This window comes from Alligator mississippiensis, chromosome 2 (assembly GCF_030867095.1).
Source record: "Alligator mississippiensis isolate rAllMis1 chromosome 2, rAllMis1, whole genome shotgun sequence".
Classification (NCBI taxonomy): domain Eukaryota; kingdom Metazoa; phylum Chordata; order Crocodylia; family Alligatoridae; genus Alligator; species Alligator mississippiensis.
Genome location: NC_081825.1, coordinates 20,431,326 through 20,450,582, shown reverse-complemented (window position 1 = coordinate 20,450,582; position 19,257 = coordinate 20,431,326). Strand labels below are relative to the sequence as shown.

The window sequence follows — 19,257 nt, the reverse complement described above, 5'->3', positions numbered from 1 at the left end:
TGCTGTTGCAGGAGCCCACTGGGGCTTCCCCTGGGTCCTACTGCGCCTGGCTCCTGTCATCTTTGACAGGAACCAAGGACAGATAAATACATATTAATTTTCCACATTTTTAGGGGCTCCTCAGACCAGATAGAATGGCCTGGCGGGCCGGATGCAGCCTGCAGGCCATATTTTGCCCACCCCTGCCCTAGCCCATGTGCCTCAATTCCTGCAAAACAAAGATATCAAATACTTCTCTACTCTTTTGCAATGCACTCTAATCCATGGTAGTAAGGGCAGTACAGGTGTTAAAGATACGTGCCTCTACAAAGCAGCAGCCTGATCCACTAAACATCAACATGAAGCCATAAGCCAAGAATTCCTAGTCTGACTGTCTACTGTGGCGCTTGGCAAATCACTAGCCCCCTCTCTTGTATTTGCTTTCCTATTTTACACATTGGTATGATATTTAACTACTGTACCTATACTTCTTTCTGTGGAATATTTTGAATAGGTTGTGCTTGTAGAAATATTTAAAAGTATTTATATTATTACTAGACATATAGAGCAACAGGCTGGGCTTGTGGGAATCTTGAATTCTGCTTCTCAGGATACAGATGCATATGATTTATATCACTATCAAAGGATACTGACATAATCTGTTACCGTGAAACTGTTACATGCATGGCTATATGATTCCATAGCTATACAAGTGTAGCAACATCTGCTTCTACTAAGGAATCAGGGCATTCTGAATTCCTTGCAGCTTCCTAACAAAGTCTTTTTTTAAAAACTGGAAGAACATATATAAATACATAATACATTTTAACACGAGTTGCATACCTATCCACCAGCTCCTTCATCCCCTCTTTATCTGGTACCAGAGACTGATCTTGGTCATCTGCCAAAGGGGTCCCAGCTTGGCGATATATACATCGGACCATGTATCTTACTTCTGACCAGTAATTTTGAAGCTGCTGAGATTCGCGTTCAGTCTCTGCTGAAATTTCTCTGCAACAACAAAAAAAGGTAAATATTGCACACAAACTGAGATTTATGTAGTATTATTTTGAGGATGCACTTTAGTGAAATAAATGCCTACCGTCTACATTAAATATAGAAACAAGGTAAGAAAACAGAACTACTACAACACTGCTGATATTCTTAACAGAATACTTAAATAAGCAAAATGCCAACAAATACAAAGTAAGAATTCGTAGCAGCCAGGTTTAATGACTGTACACCATCACATTTTAAGTTGTGAATCTCACCTGCGCTCATTACAGGCCTCGCAGTTACATGCTACGTCTGAAGGAGAGGAACTGTTGATATCTGCAGACGGTACTGTCTGCGCTCCAACCGTTATTCTCCCTCCTCCTACAGATTCCTGCTGTGATCCACCGTTTCCAAGAGGCATGTGCAAAAGGAAATCTTGACTCTAAAAAACAAAAAAACCCAAAAGTATAACACTTTTAGCTTACAAAACAATGTAAAGTTTACAGTAGCAAACAAATTGTAAAGAGTCGCATGAACTTTTGCCTAAAGCTTATTTACTTAGCGTTGACACCATACAAAGCAAAAATAAGAGTACCCCTTTCTGAAAGAGCTTATGGTCCAAGTTAACTGCATAGAATAAATGCAGAGTAAATCAAGAGAGAGGAATAACAATTAGGATTTCACTTCTGGTAACCCTAAAATGTGTTGATTAATAACAGCATGAATATTTTACAAAAAAGCAGAAGAGTGAAAAAATATACAAGAAAGTTCAATTTTTGCTTTGGAATTGAAAATGTAACCTCATAATATTTTGATGGACTGAATAGGACAGCTGGTTGTTCATTTTTTAACATTTCAATAACCCACCCTAGCAAAATATATGAAGTCATCTTATTTACAATAATTAAACATATTACTTTATGGTAAGTATGTTGGCAAGCTGCTGCATTCAGACAGTTGGCAGGTTTGTGACTACTGAGTTGCTGCATGAGTTATCTGTTCCTCCAAGATGACATGCAACAGAATTAAGTTGTTTTTTTTAGGTAATGTCCATTTTGTTTCAGAAATAAATCTATTGCTTAGTTTTTAAGCTTAGCTCATGACACTTAACGCCTTAACTTTAACATTTATCTTTAAAATGTAATGGCTCCTAACTTCCAGGTCTTCTGCATTTTTATTTCATCTGGCTTCCCTGTACCTTGACACAATTTGATTTCAGCTTCTTAGCTACTGTTTCACTAAATCTGGTTTTCCTTAAGTCTGACTTATTTTCTTTTAAATCTTAGCCTAGAAGAGTTTTCTAGGTTTTTTCCAAAACTGTAGTTTGGAGCCTATTATTTTCTGCAACCCTAAGATAAACCTAAAATTAAACAACCACCTCCAAAATGATAACCACTCCAAGAACAATTTAGCTCATGAGTCAACATTTCACAATTACCAAGTTGCTTAATGCTGCTTATGTCCAAAGTAGGCAAAATATATTAGACATAGCTAACCCTCTCACAAGATGTACCTTTTGTCATTAAAAGGAATCGTATTCTCTTATAAGACTAAATTCATTTCTCTGAAGCTGACTGCACTTTTTGACTTTATACAGTGAAACCTAGGACAGAACCTATAAAAGCCAGAAACTGGCTCAAGATAGAAAATTTCTACAATCCCAGCATGCCTGAAGCTTACCCTGTAAGAAGGAAACCTATCTAAGCCAGACCTTTTTCCCCAGTCCCATATGATTCAGTTTTAAGTTTCAGTGTATATGATCCCCCCAAAATCTGCTTGTTGGAAGCGTTACAGAAATCCATTCTGTCTGCTAAAATATGGGACATGTACACCTCAGTGAAGATCCTGCTCCACGCTACAGCAGTCTGTTGCTTTGACGACTGCAATATACTTCTTATGGGTTATCTGCATCTTTTACTCATCTTATATCTTACAATATTTTTCTCACCAAATTATTCTGTGCATGTAACTTACCACTTAAGAATGAGAATGTAATTTAAAGGGTTGTTTTAAAAAACTTGGTTTTAAGATCTGTATACTGTGGAGATACAGGACGGTAACACATGTCTGTTGCCTGCATACCACAAAAAGTGGCAGACAAGAGTTTCTTTAAGCGAACAGTTAAAATGAAGAGCAACAAAGCAGTGAAGATATAGGAACCTCAAAGGACAATTGAAAGAAAAAAGGTGATCACCAACCACCTGATCTTCAGAGTAAAAAAAAAAAAAGAGAGAGAAAAATGGAGAAAACAAGATTGCACAGAAAGCTCAGATGAAAAGACAGAAGAGAATTAAAAATAAACAAGATAAAACAAAGTTCATCAAAGGAGAGAAAAAAGGACAAATAGTGAAAAAGCAAACAAGTTAAAAAGGGCCAAAAATTAAGTGGGGTGAGGTGGGGAAACAAACCCCCAAAAAGTAATTCTACCCTTCTAATCAATTAATTTTGCAGGGCAACTTACCTATAAAGTTTTTGTTTTTGTTCTAGAAACTAAAATTCCCAAATGTACACTTTAATAGATTTAAATAAAAATCCAGTAGCATTCAACCTTCCCCCTATCTTTTCAGTATACCCTTCTCATAACCTGCAACTTACCACAAGGGACTGCTCTAGTGTGGCATGTCTTTCCTCCTTCTCAACTGTTCGCCGACAGTCTGGACATACCCATAGTGGAAGATGCAGCATACTGTTTGCTTTTGGAGATGTGGAAAGTGCTGTTTTGCTAGAATTTTTAATCCCGCTCTCTGAAAGCGAAGTATCTTTCCGTTCACTTCTACAGAGAAGACAGTGCTCTCCAGTTGTATATGGTGCTCTTTGTCCCAAGCCAAAAGTAAATGGAGTCTACAAACAGTCCAACAGATAAATAACTGGTTATTTACCACCTTAAATTCATTTTTCTTTTTTCACACTATGAAGTATTCAATATGAGCAGCAAGTTCTGCAGTAATTTAGTGCACAGAGAGGTCCACTAATGTACATCCTGGATGACAATCCAACTATTATTATGACTATATCAGACCTTCACTATCAAATAATGCAAACAAAAAGCCAATACACAATATTCAGAAGAAAAAAAACCAACACCCCTCCCCCCCAATTTTACTGATTTAGTTACTGTTATTCTTTAAAAAAAAGAAGAGAAGTTTAAGCAAATACAATGGTGGCTTAAACCTTTTGCCTACCAGAGTGCCAGACACTCTTAGTACAGCAGAACCCAGAGGTGTACAACCCATTTAAGCAGAATCCAGAGAGGTGTACAACCCATTTAAGCTCATAGCAGGTTGCCAAATGATGAAGTTGTTCAGCTGTGTGAAGCGGCTTTTACTTCAAAGAGTTCCACTGCTCTCCTCTGCCAGACATCAGCAGCCGTCTCAATGCAGATGATCAGAGAAGCAGCGTCCCATGAAATACACTTGGGTCTCTCTTTATGCAAATTCATTTTGTGTAAATTCACTTATATGCGAGACATTATTTACACCCGAAATTTACTTTGAATGAGAAAAATTTGCTTTGTGCGAGGCTAGCAGTTTCAGCCTGCAGGGGACTGGGAGGAAGCAGAAGCAAGGCAGTGAGACAGGGGACCACATGCATGTACAGCACATGCACATGGCCCTAGGCAGCCTTGAGAGCAGCTCTGGTAGGTAAGTGGGGGGGCAAAAGGGGGATTGAGGTCCCTGTAGTGGGGGAGCTGGGCATGGCTGGGCTGGAGATGCTGCCCAGCCAGGCAGTGCTTGGGGCCTGGCCACAGTGCGCAGCTGCAAGGTCCCAGTGGGGAGCAGGATGGGGCCTCAGGTGGCTTGTCGGGGGAGGAGGAGGACCGGCCGGGCTGCAGAGGCTCTGGGACAGGGAAGCGGGTAACAGTGGGGCCACACAAAGAAACTGCTCGTTTGGCGCTGCCCTGGCAATGCATCATCCCCTGTCCTGTCACTCCTCAGAGCACAGAGCTCACAGTTTCTCCAAGCAGCCCTGCCGATTGCAGCCATGGTGGGTTGTGCCCGCTGGGCTGCAGAGCCTGGCGGAGGGAAGCAGGGCAGCAGGGAATAGCGGCTGCTCACGCTGCTTCCCTCCCCGCAGGCCTCTGCAGCCCAGTGGGCACAACCCAGCATGGCTGGGATCAGTGGGGCTGAGCAGAGAAGCACCGGCATGGGGGCATGCAACACACACAGCCTAGGACACCACACAAACCATCCCCAAAGAAGGTAAAGCCAGCCAGGCAGGCACTGTTCCTAGGCTCTCCCCTCAGTTGCTGGTTATACAGAACCCTGTAGTGTAAAAATCTTGCATCCCCATAGCCCTGCATGTGTCCTTAAAGATTTGTTTTTCCACAAGTAAGGTTGTCTCTGCTGCTGCCATAAGGATCTGTTTAGAGCTATTTACAGACAAATAATTTTGGACATCAGCAGCAGGGATGCTTCCTACATGAAAGAAAAGAGGATGGAGATGTCAAAAGTTAGAAGCAGGAAATACACCCTGAATTTTACCCTTAATAAAGACAAGTATCGGGGCAACTGGACTCCAGCCATCCTGCAAGGGTTTATAGCATCAGTCTACATTTTTGCATGACGGTACATGCAAAACACAGTAGACAGTAATAAAAAGTGACCACAAAAAACAGCAGGAACAATAATTTCAAAAGGTTAATGAACCTTAATGACCATCTTTGTAAAACCAAAATCTCCCACCTGGGTCTACAGTTACAGCACATTTTTTAACTTCACTTGCAAGGGGAAAAACACCATGTCTATTTAAGATTAAGAAAACGGAAAGGAAGGCAATTTAGATAACGTTGTAGCTTTTAAACAAGTCTGAATTTTAACAAAATTGACGTTTGCCACCTTAAGGTCTTTGGCAAGCTAAGCTGAGCTGCTAGCTCCCTGCTACCTCTTCCACACCAAGTCAAACTGCAGCATAAATTGAAGCTGTCACTGCATTATAAGCCTCCCATTTCAGTCCTCCATCTTTTTCAGAAACAGGAAACTGTAGTTTCTCCTGTTTTATCTAATTCCAAAAAGTGGACAGCATGAGTGCGCTGATCTGAGAAAGTGTCATCAATATCTGTTGTGCCCTTTGTGGATTATATAAACTCAAACATAGAATACCTACCTTATTTATGCTGTACTCTTTGTAACATTTTCTATGCAAAATATGTAGGCTTGGCAGAATTTGGGGGGCAGTTTTTGTAGTTTTGGAGGGTTTTTTTAATTTCAAGGGATAATATCAAGGTTTATTTTTAAGCAGTTATTTTGATTTTTTTTTTTTTTTAAATCAATTCAAATTTTCAGGATTGCACAAAAATTAGGGATGTAGGGTACAGACAATGTATTAATGACAGTATACCATTACTAATCATCGGCAATTGCAGTTGAGGATGATTGTGTTCCCCGATTGCTTTATCTCGGAGTCTGAAGATGGCTGACAAGGCTGATCCAGGATTGACAGGTTCTACTGCAATTCAGGCATGTGTTTCGGTGCAGGATGGGTGACTCCAGATTCTTGGTTCAGTCCACAGCATGCTGTTTCTACCACTCCTGATTTTCCATCTCCTGTTGTCATAAGGTTTCAAAGTACTGAGATCCTTGCAGCAGACTCTTCCTCCATTTGGGGTGGTCCTGGGCAACAGTCTCCCATGAGCCGATGTCAATGTTGCATTTTTTTCCAAGTTGGCCTTGAGGATATCCTTGAAGCACTCTCTCTGCCATTTGAGTGTATGCCTCAACTGAGCTGGGAGAACAGAACTTGCTTTGGGAGTCTGGAGCTGGACATCTAGATAATGACGTGGCTGGCCGAAAGTTGATGTTGGATGATCATCGCCTTGATGCTCGTGACGTTTGCTTGCAAGAGGGTGGTAATGTTGGTGTGTGTCCATCTTCCCACTGGTTTTGAAGGATCTTCCACAGGCAGCATCAATGGTATTTCTACAGCAACTTGAAGCGTTTCATGTACGTTGTCCATGTCTCAGCTCCGTACAATATGGTACGGATCACAACTGCTTGGTAAACCACGAGCTTGGTTTCGGATCTGATGTCACAATCTTTGAACACCCATTTCCTCAGGAGTCTGAAGACTGAAAACTGTGGATATTATTATTATAGTGTAGTTTAACTGCCTGCTGTAACAAACTTAACTACTGTAGGACTGCTGCCAGCTGAGCGCAGAGCTGCCCTCAGTCCCGGCTCCATTTGCCTGCAGCTCTCTGGTTCGCTTGGTCACTTCCTCTTCTTTTGTTCCTATTCTGCTAGGGTTTCTGGGAGTTGCAGTCCAAACTACAGTCAGCAAGCTTCTGTAGGACTGCATCCCCTGTCGTTACACACTGCATCAGCCATCATATTTTTCTTACACCCCCTTTCTATAAATTTTGATTAAAGTGACATTTTTTTCCCCACGCTTGCAGACTGGTGGAAAATCAATATTTTTCAGCATTTACCAATAAAACTTGAATCCTGCCAAGCCTAAAAGATGTGTACGTCTATTTGGGGGAGGGGGAAAATGAATGTGAGATTTTGCACTCTACTAGTAGAAGTTTAAAAAACTGCAATAGTCCTTAGTGAAGAAGGGCATCCAATAACTGGAAAAATATGCTAATAAACTCTATTAGAGATATTTAATACTCTATTTGATCCAACAAAAACTTTTCCAAACAGTCTTTGAAGCAAGAGTTAAAAAAAATGCTTAAAATAATTGTGTACAGTTTCTCCTTCCCTGTATCCACCTCAAAGATTATTAAATTAACATGCATTTCAAAATCTAATTTATTTCTTACCATTTATTCTCAGAGCGCACTGATATATCAGTTACCAGCTACTGGCTTTTTTGGTCATTGTAGCCGATAATTATGGCTGTGCTCAGAGCACCCTGGCAAGTGTAGTCCCACATCTCACTACCGGCCTAAGCCAGTGGCATACTACAGGTCCCAGAGAGCAGTGGGAGAGGGAGGGGGCGCCAGGGAGCAATCACTGGGCCCCGTGCTCAGCAACAATGGGACCATTACTAGCTCCTGCTGCTGCCGCCACCAAGGCAATGCTGCAAGCACAGCAGGGACCAGAGCGCCAGAGCTGCTGCGGAGACGATGGGCTGCGTGCAGACAGGGTAAGGCGCTGCGTGAGGGACATTCCACTCTGCCAGGCACTGGGTGCCTCTGCAAAAGCAGCTTTTCTCCAGCGGCCGGGGGAGCTTGGCTATGCAGGGCCCGCTGGCTCCAAGGCAGCAGTGTGCTCTGGGGCTCCAAACGCGCCTGACGAGGTTGTCCATGTGAGGGTCTGCCCCACCCACCTGGGACAGCAGCAGAGGCTGCGCAAGGAGCAGGGCTGCAGGTAGGAGGCGTGAGGGGCAATGCACGTAGGTATAAGGTGGTTGATGCTTGCCTCATCAAGGGCCAGAGCAAGCAGGAGGTGCACGTGTATGTGTGTGTGTTATAAACAAACAAAAAGGTATATTTATATCAGTAGTTTAAAATGCCTTACATTATTACTAAATAATCGGTTATCTGATTGGCATTGGCTGATATGGTTGGTTAATCATCGGCTATCGGGATTGGCCATGAAAAAACCTTTAATCAGTGTGCTTCTTAATTTATTTAGTTATTTTTCCACCTTGACCTGCATGGTAAAACAAGACCGTTTCATATGCACATTACTATATTGTTATTTGGGTTGCAAGCTCTCTGGGGGAAACTTCTATTGTATTTCTATTAGCATTTCTAATACAGCAGTACTTGATTCAGCATCAATTAAATTAGCAGAAAATTTACCATCAATTCCAGTAAGCCCAAGGCCAAATCTTAAAGCCTACATTTTCAGCTTAATTATTATTATATTTTCCTTTCCATGTTCTAGTAACTACAGACATAAGAACTGCCATTTACTGGGTCAGACCCTAGGTCCATCCTGCCCAGTATGCTATGTCACACGGTAACAGAGAGTGGATGTTGAAAGGGAGACTGAACAGGGTATGACTGTACATACCTGAGACACACCTGTGAATTCTGAACCAACAGGACTGTCTGTAAACTGGGTACCGTTTAATGAAACCTAGAAAAATATTAAGAATTAGTTGGTTAGTCTAGCTCAGTTGCTTTAAATTTTATATGGCATCTTAGAAAAGCAATTACAGTGGCAGGCAATTATTTCAGGTGGAGGGCTGCTTAACAAGTTTTGGTAAGCTGTCAAGGGCCACATGAGTAGCCCCACCCCTTAACAGCTATCATGCCCCCTTGTCACCATCTTGGGACCGCAAGTCCCACCCCCTAAACCCTGACATTTGCCATTGGAAGTCCCTCCCCTTGCCCTGCAGAAATATTCCTTTTAGAAAGAACTGGGGGGGGGGGAGGGGGGGGGGTTGCAATCTTAGAACCATAAAAACAAACAAACAAAAACAAACACACAAGAAGTCAAATACCTACTATAACATTTTAATTTTATTACGAAAAATATTTTGTCATGATTTGTGTTTGAGTAGTGTATATAGAGGTGATTGAATAATAACTCAAAAATAAATTTTTAGTCTTGTATATTGTGGGGGGGGTGTATGGTGGGGTGAGGGTGTGTGCATGTATGGTGGGGTGTAGGAGTATGTGGGTGTGGTGTGGGTACAGTGGGTATGTGGAGGGGCATACAGTATGTTGGGGAGTTGTACACGTGAGGGGTTGTACGGGCAGGGTGTGGGTGGGTGGGTGGGTGGGGACACCCCTTCCCCCCTGCACTCCCCACATGGCACAGCAGCAGCAGGTGAAGGTGATCAGGTCACAGGCGCCCAGTGGGGCATGGCTTTGGCCAGCGCTGCACACCACAGTGAGAAGCACAGCCTTCACCGGGCATTCTGAATAACCAGTGCTCCCTGCCACACACACAGCCCCTGCACTTGCCAGGCACAGGAGGTAAGCTCCATGCACTGCAGCTGGCTGCCTTCACTGCCAGGGCTGCATGGCATGGGAGGGAAGCCCCAGGCACCTTCCCCTGAGGGGTGGGGAAGGCAGCTGGATCCAGTGCCTTAGGCTTCTCTTCGGTGCTGTGCAGCCCACCAGGGAAGGGAGCCAGCTCCAGTACATGGGGCTTCCTTCCCATGCTGTGCAAGTGGCAGGGAGCGCTGGCAGTACAGACTGCCTGGTAGAGGCTGCTCCCCTCACTGCGATGTGCAGCGCTGGCCAGAACTGCGCCCTGCCTGCTGCTGCTGCCGCCACCACGCTGGCCAGGGCTGCGTATCATGGGAGGAGTGTCTGGGGGGGTCCCCATACCCCCCCACCCACCCTCACGCTGCTCATCTGAGCTCTGCAATGCCGTCATCCACCTAGGCCTGGGCTCTGCACTGCTGCCAGCCCCAGACCCATGCTCCTGCCCAGCTGTAGCCTGGCTCCACTGCTTTTCTACCTGCAGACAGCAGGAGACTGGGGAAGTGGAGCAGGTCCCTGGGGGATGCTGCAGCAGCAGCAGCTGCTGCTGCTGCTGTCAGCCCATACGGAAGCTGCACGCTGGCCGGGCCTTTCGGCCCATGAGGGTGGGAGCAAGGCAGTAGGGTATGTTTAGGGCTGTGTGTACATGTGGGCACTTTGCTCCCACCCACGTAGGTAGAAGAGAAGGGTGAGGCACAATTTGTTGGTGGGTGCTGTGGGCTGGATCTGACCCATGGGCCATATTTTGCCCACCCTTGATCTATAACAAATTCATTATAAATTGGTTTTTAAAGGACTTATAAAGTAATTATTTTCTCAATATAACCGTTCATAGGTAGACAAGAAATACACCACTCTTCTATGGTCAAACTCTACAAACAAAAAATAATCTGAACGTTTCAAAATACAGCATACAGCATAATAGATCATGCAATTCCAAGTTAAGAACGCAATTTAACAGAAGTCAAACCTTTTAGCTGACTCAATTTACAACAATCTCATATTTTAGAGGCGTAGGCTCTAATATTGCTTAGCAAAACAGATTTAATGTTAATGAATGAAATATTCTTCCCATGAGAAAACTCTGAAGCTAATATTCTAAGGCAAGAAGGGATTACTTGGTATGACCTCCAATGTAATCATGGCAATCAAACCCCACTCTGCATCAACCCCATAATACATAGCTGAGCTGGAAACAGTTTGTCTTTATGAAAGATTAGATTTTCCACCCACCCCATTCCATCCCACATCCCTAAATACACTAAAAAAGGTAAACTAAACACTGCTGGAATTCATGTATAACACTACACACTCGGGGATATCAAGACAAGAGCAAAAGCAAAGATGGGACGATTATGAATCAAGAAAGAAATGTGACCTTGTTATGAAATTATTTAAGAAGAGAAATTTAAATTTGAGAAGGTAGTGAGGAAAATCAAATGTATTATTTTTTATTTCCTTTTCCATCCCTCTAGGCATTACCAAAAAACATGATGAATTTCAGATACACCTTCATCTTCTCCTACCCCTCCCCTTTTTCATTTGTTTATTTTGAAATCCCCACTCTTGTCTGTAAAATTAAGTATGGTTGTGACCAAGTGATATGTAGCTAACTAAATATTAGGGCTGTGAGAAGCTTTGGTTCCCGATTTGATTTGGCAGAGATTCGGCCCAATTTGGTGGCTGAATCGCTGAACCCGAATCGAATCAAAGGACCCTTTAATTTCTCTGAATTGAATCTGAACACTCCGAATCAATCTGGACATAGACTCAGCTTTAAATGATTTTTCTACATACTTAGGTAGCAAGTGGCTCGTGAACACTGCGATGCTGGGGCGCATGGAGTGTCCCACAGAAGCGCTGGGGGCTGCCCAGTCTGCTTGGCAGGAAACCCCGAAGTGGACCAGAAACATTTCCGGTCCACTTCCGGGTTCGCAGCTGAGCACGTGGAGGGCCCCCTCACACTCTGGTGGGATGCTCCATGTGGCCCAGCATTGCAGGGTTCACAAGCCGCACAGGTACCTCAAGGTATGTAGAAAAATCATTTAAAGCTCTGTCTACGTCCAAATCACTGATTCTCTGAATCGGCATCAAATCTTCAGATTTGGCCAAATTGAATCGGGGTCAGTGATCCGAATTACACATATCAAAACACTGTTCCCGATTCAAGCTGCATCGTTTCATAGTTTGTAGGGTCGGAAGGGACCCCTGACTAGTTTGTAACAGGCCACTAGATCCCCCCTCAGCCTTCTCTCGTGGAGGCTGAACAGGTTCAGGTCCCTCAGCCTCTCCTTGTAGGACCTGCCCTGCTGCCCCCTGATCGTGCCGGTGGCCCTCCTCTGGACCCTCTCTAGGCTGTCCACATCCCTCCTGAAGTGCGGCGCCCAGAACTGGATGCAGTACTCCAACTGCGGCCTGACCAGTGTCGCATAGAGGGGGAGGATCACCTCCTTGGACCTGCTTGAGATGCACCTGTGGATGCATGACAAGGTGAGGTTGGCCTTCCTGACCGCATCCCCACAGTCGGCCCATGTTTATCTTGGAGTCTATAATGACTCCAAGATCCTTTTCTGCCTCTGCACTGACGAGAAGGGAGTTCCCCACCTGTAGGTATGCTGCTGGTTCTTCCTCCCCGGTGCAGTACCTTGCATTTGTCAGTGTTGAAACCCATCATGTTCTCATCCACCCACCCCTGTAACCTGTCTAGGTCCAATTGCAGCCTACTCCTCCCTTCTAGCATGCCCACATCCCCCCACATCTTAGTGTCATCTGCAAATTTGAACAGGGTGCTTTTTACCCCCCTTGTCCAAGTCACTGACGAAGATGTTGAACGGTGTGGGTCTGAGGACCGAAACCTGGGGGACCCCACTGCCCACTTCCCTCCAAGTCGAAAATGACCCGTCCACCACCACTCTCTGGGTGTGGCCCTCCAACCAGTTAGCAACCCATTTGACTGTGTAGGTGTCGATGCCACAGTCCCCTAGTTTTTTTTTAATGAGAATGGGGTGAGAGACAGTGTCGAAGGCCTTCCTGAAGTCCAGAAAGACTTCGTCCACTGCTACTTCTGCGTCTAAGGATTTTGTGATCTGGTTATAGAAGGCCACCAGGTTGGTCTGACAGGACCTGCCTCTAATGAACCCATGTTGGTTGCCCCTAAGCATAACCTCCCCTGCTGGCCCCTCGCGGACATGCGCCAGGATAATTCTCTCAAAAAGCTTACCCAGGATCGAGGTAAGACTATCTGGCCTATAGTTCCCTGGGTCCTCCTTCCTCCCTTTTTTGAAAATGGGAACCACATTGGCCCATTTGCACACCACTACTAAATGTGACTTTTCTATATAAATACACACCTCTTTTTAGGGTTAATCTGCTGAGTTAAGTGGATAAAATGATTTTATGCTAGAGAGGGGCCAAAACCTTCCAGTACGAGTGAGCGCGCACTATTCTTAGACATCAACAGAACTGTTGACTAGATTTTAATTATAGTGCATGGTAGTAACAATACTGAAATTTAATTGTTTTCAGAGGTATTTTCATAGGTGAAATGCAAGATGCAACTTGGTTTCCAGAATATTTGCTGTTGATGAAGATGCAAATGGAAATAACAGCTCCACTTACAGCTTTTGGCTAGAGTTTGAAGGGTAGGCAAGTAGGAAAACTGCTTTTTTAGTTGCAGTTACAGAACATTAGATCTGGAATCCCTTGGAAAAGACAGATGTTAAACTGTGAGCCATTTTAATTCACTTTCTAGAGTACAACCATACACTAAACTTAAAAATTATATAATTTCTTATATAAAGGCTGTTGTGATATACATAAATTCCGGGGTAAAAAAAGGCAAATCAACTACATATAGGAGTTTAGGATGCAGTAGGAATGTTCTCTCTCTAACTTGGGAGGTATTAAAATAAGCATGTACTTTAATTTTTCAGAGTATAAAGTGTTCACTGGATTTCTCATTGAAATGCTTTTGGATGTTGATGTTGCCTTTAGCCGTGTTTACACCTCACAAAATATACAAGACATTATAACAATTTTTTAATGCAAAACTAAAATCCCAGCAAGGAATTTGCTTCCTTCACATTTGATATAATGGCAATAAAGAACATATTGGACTGAAGCATTAAAAATACACAAGTACCATCTGCCATTCATATTCATGACAATGTGTTATACCTCTCCAGTCAAGGAGAAGTCAAAACACAAAATTCTTGAATGCCAGTGTTATGCTTCAGCCATAATGCCATCAACCTCTTCATATTTTTACTTAACTATTTCGCAGGTCATCAGTTAAAATACTTTGTTTAGAACAGTTTCATGTTTCCTGAACATTTGCAAGTTCCAAGTGATGATGCATTTAAAAACAAAGAAAGGTACAGGCTTCCATTGCTTTATGATGTACGTGCGTTTCTGGAAAATGGCGCATAATTTAAATTCACATAAAAGGGAACCCACTACAGTGTAACAAATAGGGGTATGTTCCAATACCTCGAATGTTCTGACCCCCAGACCCATTTCTACCACTTTTACAAGACAATTTTGGTACTCACTAACAGCAGACAGTACACACAAGCACAAGGCACTATCATAATGGGGATGCAAACAACAGAAACATTTGTTACAGATAACGAGCGAAGAGCACAGATCCACAAAGGAGATTATATTTTGGTGCGCATCACTCCTACAATACACCGCACAAAGCAGCTGACTGCAGGCTTCCACCACACCAATCGCCTAAGAGTGAATTTACCTCTCATATAAATTAATTTTTAGTATAAAAAGGGTCATCACATAAGAGCGAATATGCACGTACAGAACCCACATAAAAGTAAGGGAAACCTGTAACATCTGATATTCTTATCAGAAGAAAGTAAGAACTTCCAGTGTTCTGGACTATCACACTAGGTCCGACCATGGAGCCAGTTCCCCAGCCACTGGACTGTAAGGTTATCAAGGCCGCTGTTCCCCAATTTTACCATGAGGACATCACGGGATACCAAGTCAAAGGCTTTTTTGAAATCTAAATATACGACACTAACCTCTTTTCTTTTGTCCAATACAATTATTTTTGTAAATTCATTAGCTATCAGGTAAAAATCTAACAGATCAGGTGAAATCTATACAAATGAAGGTGGACTGGCTAAACTGCATTTCAGGCACCTGAAAGGTAGTTTGTGTTTTTGCTACTAGGAAAAGGATCCCCATATCAACTCTGAGGAGAGGGCACTTTGAATCAGAGGGGCTTCTAGCACTAGTTTGTCTGGTCTATTTTTAAAATTTATTTTCTTATTCCAGGGGCTGTATGGATGATCCCGGTGAGTAACACCACCTGCGATGCTATCAGAGGTTCAACAGAAATAGAATACTGACAATTTTCCTATTTCATTTTTCCATTATTTCAATTACTTATTGTTAAGGAATTTTTAGTAGTATAATCCTTAGGTTGGGGTAGGCAACCCCTAGCATGGGTGCCAGAGCATGGCATGTGAAGGCAATTTGCTTGGCACATGCGCCTCAGGGTGGACGGCAAAGAGGCTGGAGCTGAGCTGCCACAACAAGGATTGGGCCCCTCACAGCTACCCTGCTGTCCACCCCTTCACCTTACAAGTTGAGGTTGTGGATGTTTTTGGCAGTGCCCAAAAATGTTGCCAACCCTACTTTAGGTCGTCTCATCAACTTCACTTAAAAAAAAAAAGGCTCTGCTTCTGAAGCACAAGGACGTGACAAATTATTCAGAAGTACTGTCTCAGCATACAATGCTCCCTTCCTATACACCACAAAAACCAAAAACTTAACTACAGCCACTGTGCCTGGATCCAAATGAACAGCCTAGCCTGTAGGATTCAAAGAGTAGGGTAAATAAGTACCACATTTCATGGTGTATGGGTCAACACAGAGTATAGGTCAAGCCCATTCTTCTGATCCAAAAAGGTAGGAATTTTGTAGATCCTTTGTGTAAGTCGACTTAACTTTTTAGATAAGAAATATGGAGTCAAGTTATATCAGCCCCACTGCAGGCCTCAATGACACTCATAGGGAACAGGGGCAGGCTCAATGCTCAGCTGGAGCAGCCCCATCCCCTGCAAGTGGTGCTGCCTGGGCCGCTCCAGCAGAGTGCCAAGCCCAGCACCGCTCACAGGGGATGCTGTGCTAGCCGAACACCGAGCAGACAGGGCCAGGCTCGGCTGGTGTGCCCCCATCCCCTGCAAGCGGTGCTGTCCAGGCTGCGCCAGCCAAGCACTAAGCTTGGTGTTGCTTGCAGGGGACAGCGATATAGTGTACAAGTCGAGGTTGAATTTTACAAATTAAAAACTGGGCTTCAAAACTTGACTTATACACCATGATGTATGGTAATTGGAATTTATTTATAAGAGACATGGGACACAATTTGCTGACTGTTACTGGTGATAATGCAGGGGTGATTTTAACAGATCTTCAGTGGGCTGAACTCTAAGGCTAGGGACAGAAATTACACATAAACCAGTATAAGTAATCAGAAACCAACGCTAATCTGTTCAGTGCACATAAATGCTTTCAAAGCGGCCAAAACTGGCTTAAGATAAACCTGTATAGATACAGTATCAGACTTAACCTAAATCAGTTAAATCAGTTAATTTAATTTCTGTCTCGGATCCCCTTCAGAGTCAAATTAACTCAGTCCCCCAGTATCCCAGAAAGCTTTGCATCTCCCTTGAATGCCGCTCCCACCCCCACCAAAAAGGTGAGCGAGCTAGCCTTGGTCCAAGCTGTCTGGTCCAGCCAAGCAGGGAAGGAGTACTTTAGTACCACCCAGCTTCTGGCCAAAGCCACTGCAGGCATGTGGCTCCATTTCCAGAATCGAAAGTAAAGTCATTTGTTTATTGGTTCAATCTACGCAGTTTAGACTAAACTGTGGAGATTAAAATCAATTCAGCCTTGGGCTTTCTGACTGTCTGTACTTAACCCGAGCCACCAATTTTAAAGATGCCCTCTTGACTAGTCTTCAAGTAATGCTGTATCAAATAGATGTGCAGGAAAATGGAGAGAGGTGGAAGTTCAAGAAAACAGAAGTATAGACAGTATTTGTTTAAATGGGACTGTCTTGTTACTGCGCCCCAGAACAGTTCTACTGAATATTTTAATTAATTTTGTACCCTACAATTTTTCAGAAACAGTGGTAGACAAGTGTGTTGAGTAATCTGTCAGTTTTTAATGAAAGGATGCATTTAGCACTATATGTGCCTTTTGTGCATTTGAGTTATTATAACTATTAAAGTGTTACAATATTATATAACGTAAAGTATTTATTGGCACAGCATTTAAGGTGACAGTAGCCAAACAGCAGTATTAATAATAACTCTCAGATAACAGAACAGTCTATTCCCTCATTAATAGCTAATCTTGCATATGTTTTTTTATGAACCAGAATTGAGAAATGAAGAAAATGTGTAAAGTTCAATCCATGACTGTTCCAATACAAATTATGCTCAACATGATTTACCTCAGAGGGAATTAGGAGGGGAAGAAAACTCTAAAGAAGTGCTATGTTATTACAGGTAAATTCAGGCTGTTATAAATAACACAAAATTACTCTACGTGCCAATATAGTCTAGATCACTTGAGATCAATGTTTGAATGTTTCCTTTCTGTATGTAAAGATAAGCTAGTGAAAGCTGCTATCCAACAAGAAAAATAGCACATTTTCTTTAAATGTTTCACCAAAGAAGAAAATGGAAGAATTGTTTTCTTTTTATGATATAACATACAGCTTCAATAGCTTTCAGGGATGATTTATGTTAGTCAAAATATTTTTATGCCAATTACTCACCAGCTCATGCTCTTTATCAGTGTAAGTTTGTCACAGACATGCTCAGAGACAGAGCTCTACCTCTCAGAACTCTTTAACTGTAACCAACACAAGACACAAAAGCTAGTCACACATGCACATTCTTTCTTTTTTGTTTCCAGGTTAGAAGTAAGACACAGAATGAGCGTTTATCTATGTTGATTTACAGCTACCCCAGAATTCACCATAGCCCCCCCACCCAGCAGTGCCACCTGCCCCAAGCACAGCCCTGGCCCAGCCCCCACCACCCTGCTAGGAAGAGCCCAGCACTTCTCCTGGCCCCAGTCTGCAGCAGCCTGCCCTCACCCCACATGCAAATCCAGAGGGCACACATTTTGCACCTCCCTTGGGGGCACACACTCATGGGTGGCACCCCCGCAGTGGTGTGCGTAGCAGTGGAAGCCACCCCCACAGGACAAACAGCACAGCTCTGTCAGGCACCCTGCCCCAACGGAGCAGCACCTGCCCCAACTCCCACTCTCTCCCTCACTGCAGGGGCCTCGATCTGCCCCCTACCTCCAGACTTACTGGTCAGACACTGCTCTCCAAGCTGCTGGGCTGGCTGCATGCATTCTGTGGCTGCCCGCATGCATGTGGCATTTATCAGAGATGTTATTTAGCCACATCAACCAAAAATGCCAATAATGTCAATTTTTCTTTTATTGCCAATACGTTATGGACTGATGCATGGGTGCACCTCTGGCTAAAGGTCTTTCCATTATTCTACCTCTAGTCTCCTATCCTTAGCTAGAAGTCTGAAAAGGTATCAATATATGATCTATAAACCTGTACTGTAGCACAATAGGAAGCCTACTAATTTAGAAAAATAGCCCAAAATTAAAGAAACAAAGAATCCAGTAAGGAGAACCTGAGAAATGCTATACCAAATCAAGACCGTCGGGGAAAAACACTGAGCTAGATAGACTATGTCTTCGCACATCCCCAAGCTGTTTCACTAGGCAGCGTTCACAGGCTCCTTAGATATGCTTAGTGGACAGCAGAAAGTTCTCTTCTTGGCATCCTCCTCTGGCAAACGAGTTGGTAATTAGCTGATTAGTGATTTGCTGTTGTATATTTAATGGCTTCCCTCCAGCCACTGAGCTGGGCTTGTAGTTCCTGGTGGGACCTAGCCTACTATCAACATATTACAAGCCTATCTCCAAAACTGCAGCAGTAGATGTTTTAGAGGAATACTCAACTGCCAGATCTAGCCCATGGCACCCTGTCATCTGGCCTGCAGGGCTCCTCATGGACCCATGGGGAGCTCTGCAGGCTATGGCATCCAAGGTAGCATGGGTCCCAATCCCAATGCAGAGAGTTGGGTGAAGGTAGCACAGAGTCCCAGGGCCCTGATCGTATCATGCAGGGCTGAGCAGGGGCAGTGCTGAGTCCCCGGGCCCCAATACCCACACATGGAGCTGGGAGGAGGCAGCATGGAGTCTTGGGGCCCAATCCCAGCATGGACAGCCCAGTAAGGGTGGCATGGGGTTCCAGAGCTCCAATCCTGGCACATGGGGTCAGGGTAGAGCTGTATGACCCACAGCCTGGCCCCATACCACTCACTTGACCCTCA

The 19,257-nt window shown here is 43.7% G+C and overlaps 1 protein-coding gene across 3 annotated transcripts in view; it reads right to left on the bottom strand.

Annotated features, from left to right (window-relative positions):
- The window catches only part of FAM193A (family with sequence similarity 193 member A), a 152,256-nt gene that overhangs the window by 79,692 nt on the left and 53,307 nt on the right, over positions 1–19,257 (bottom strand). For all 3 annotated transcript variants that reach the window (XM_059721519.1, XM_059721520.1, XM_059721521.1), the window contains exons 2-5: positions 8,937–9,002; positions 3,571–3,816; positions 1,251–1,417; positions 823–990 (exon numbers count right to left, since the gene is read on the bottom strand). In XM_059721519.1, the coding sequence (XP_059577502.1) occupies positions 823–990; positions 1,251–1,417; positions 3,571–3,816; positions 8,937–9,002 (647 nt within the window). The remainder of the gene's footprint in view (positions 1–822; positions 991–1,250; positions 1,418–3,570; positions 3,817–8,936; positions 9,003–19,257) is intronic.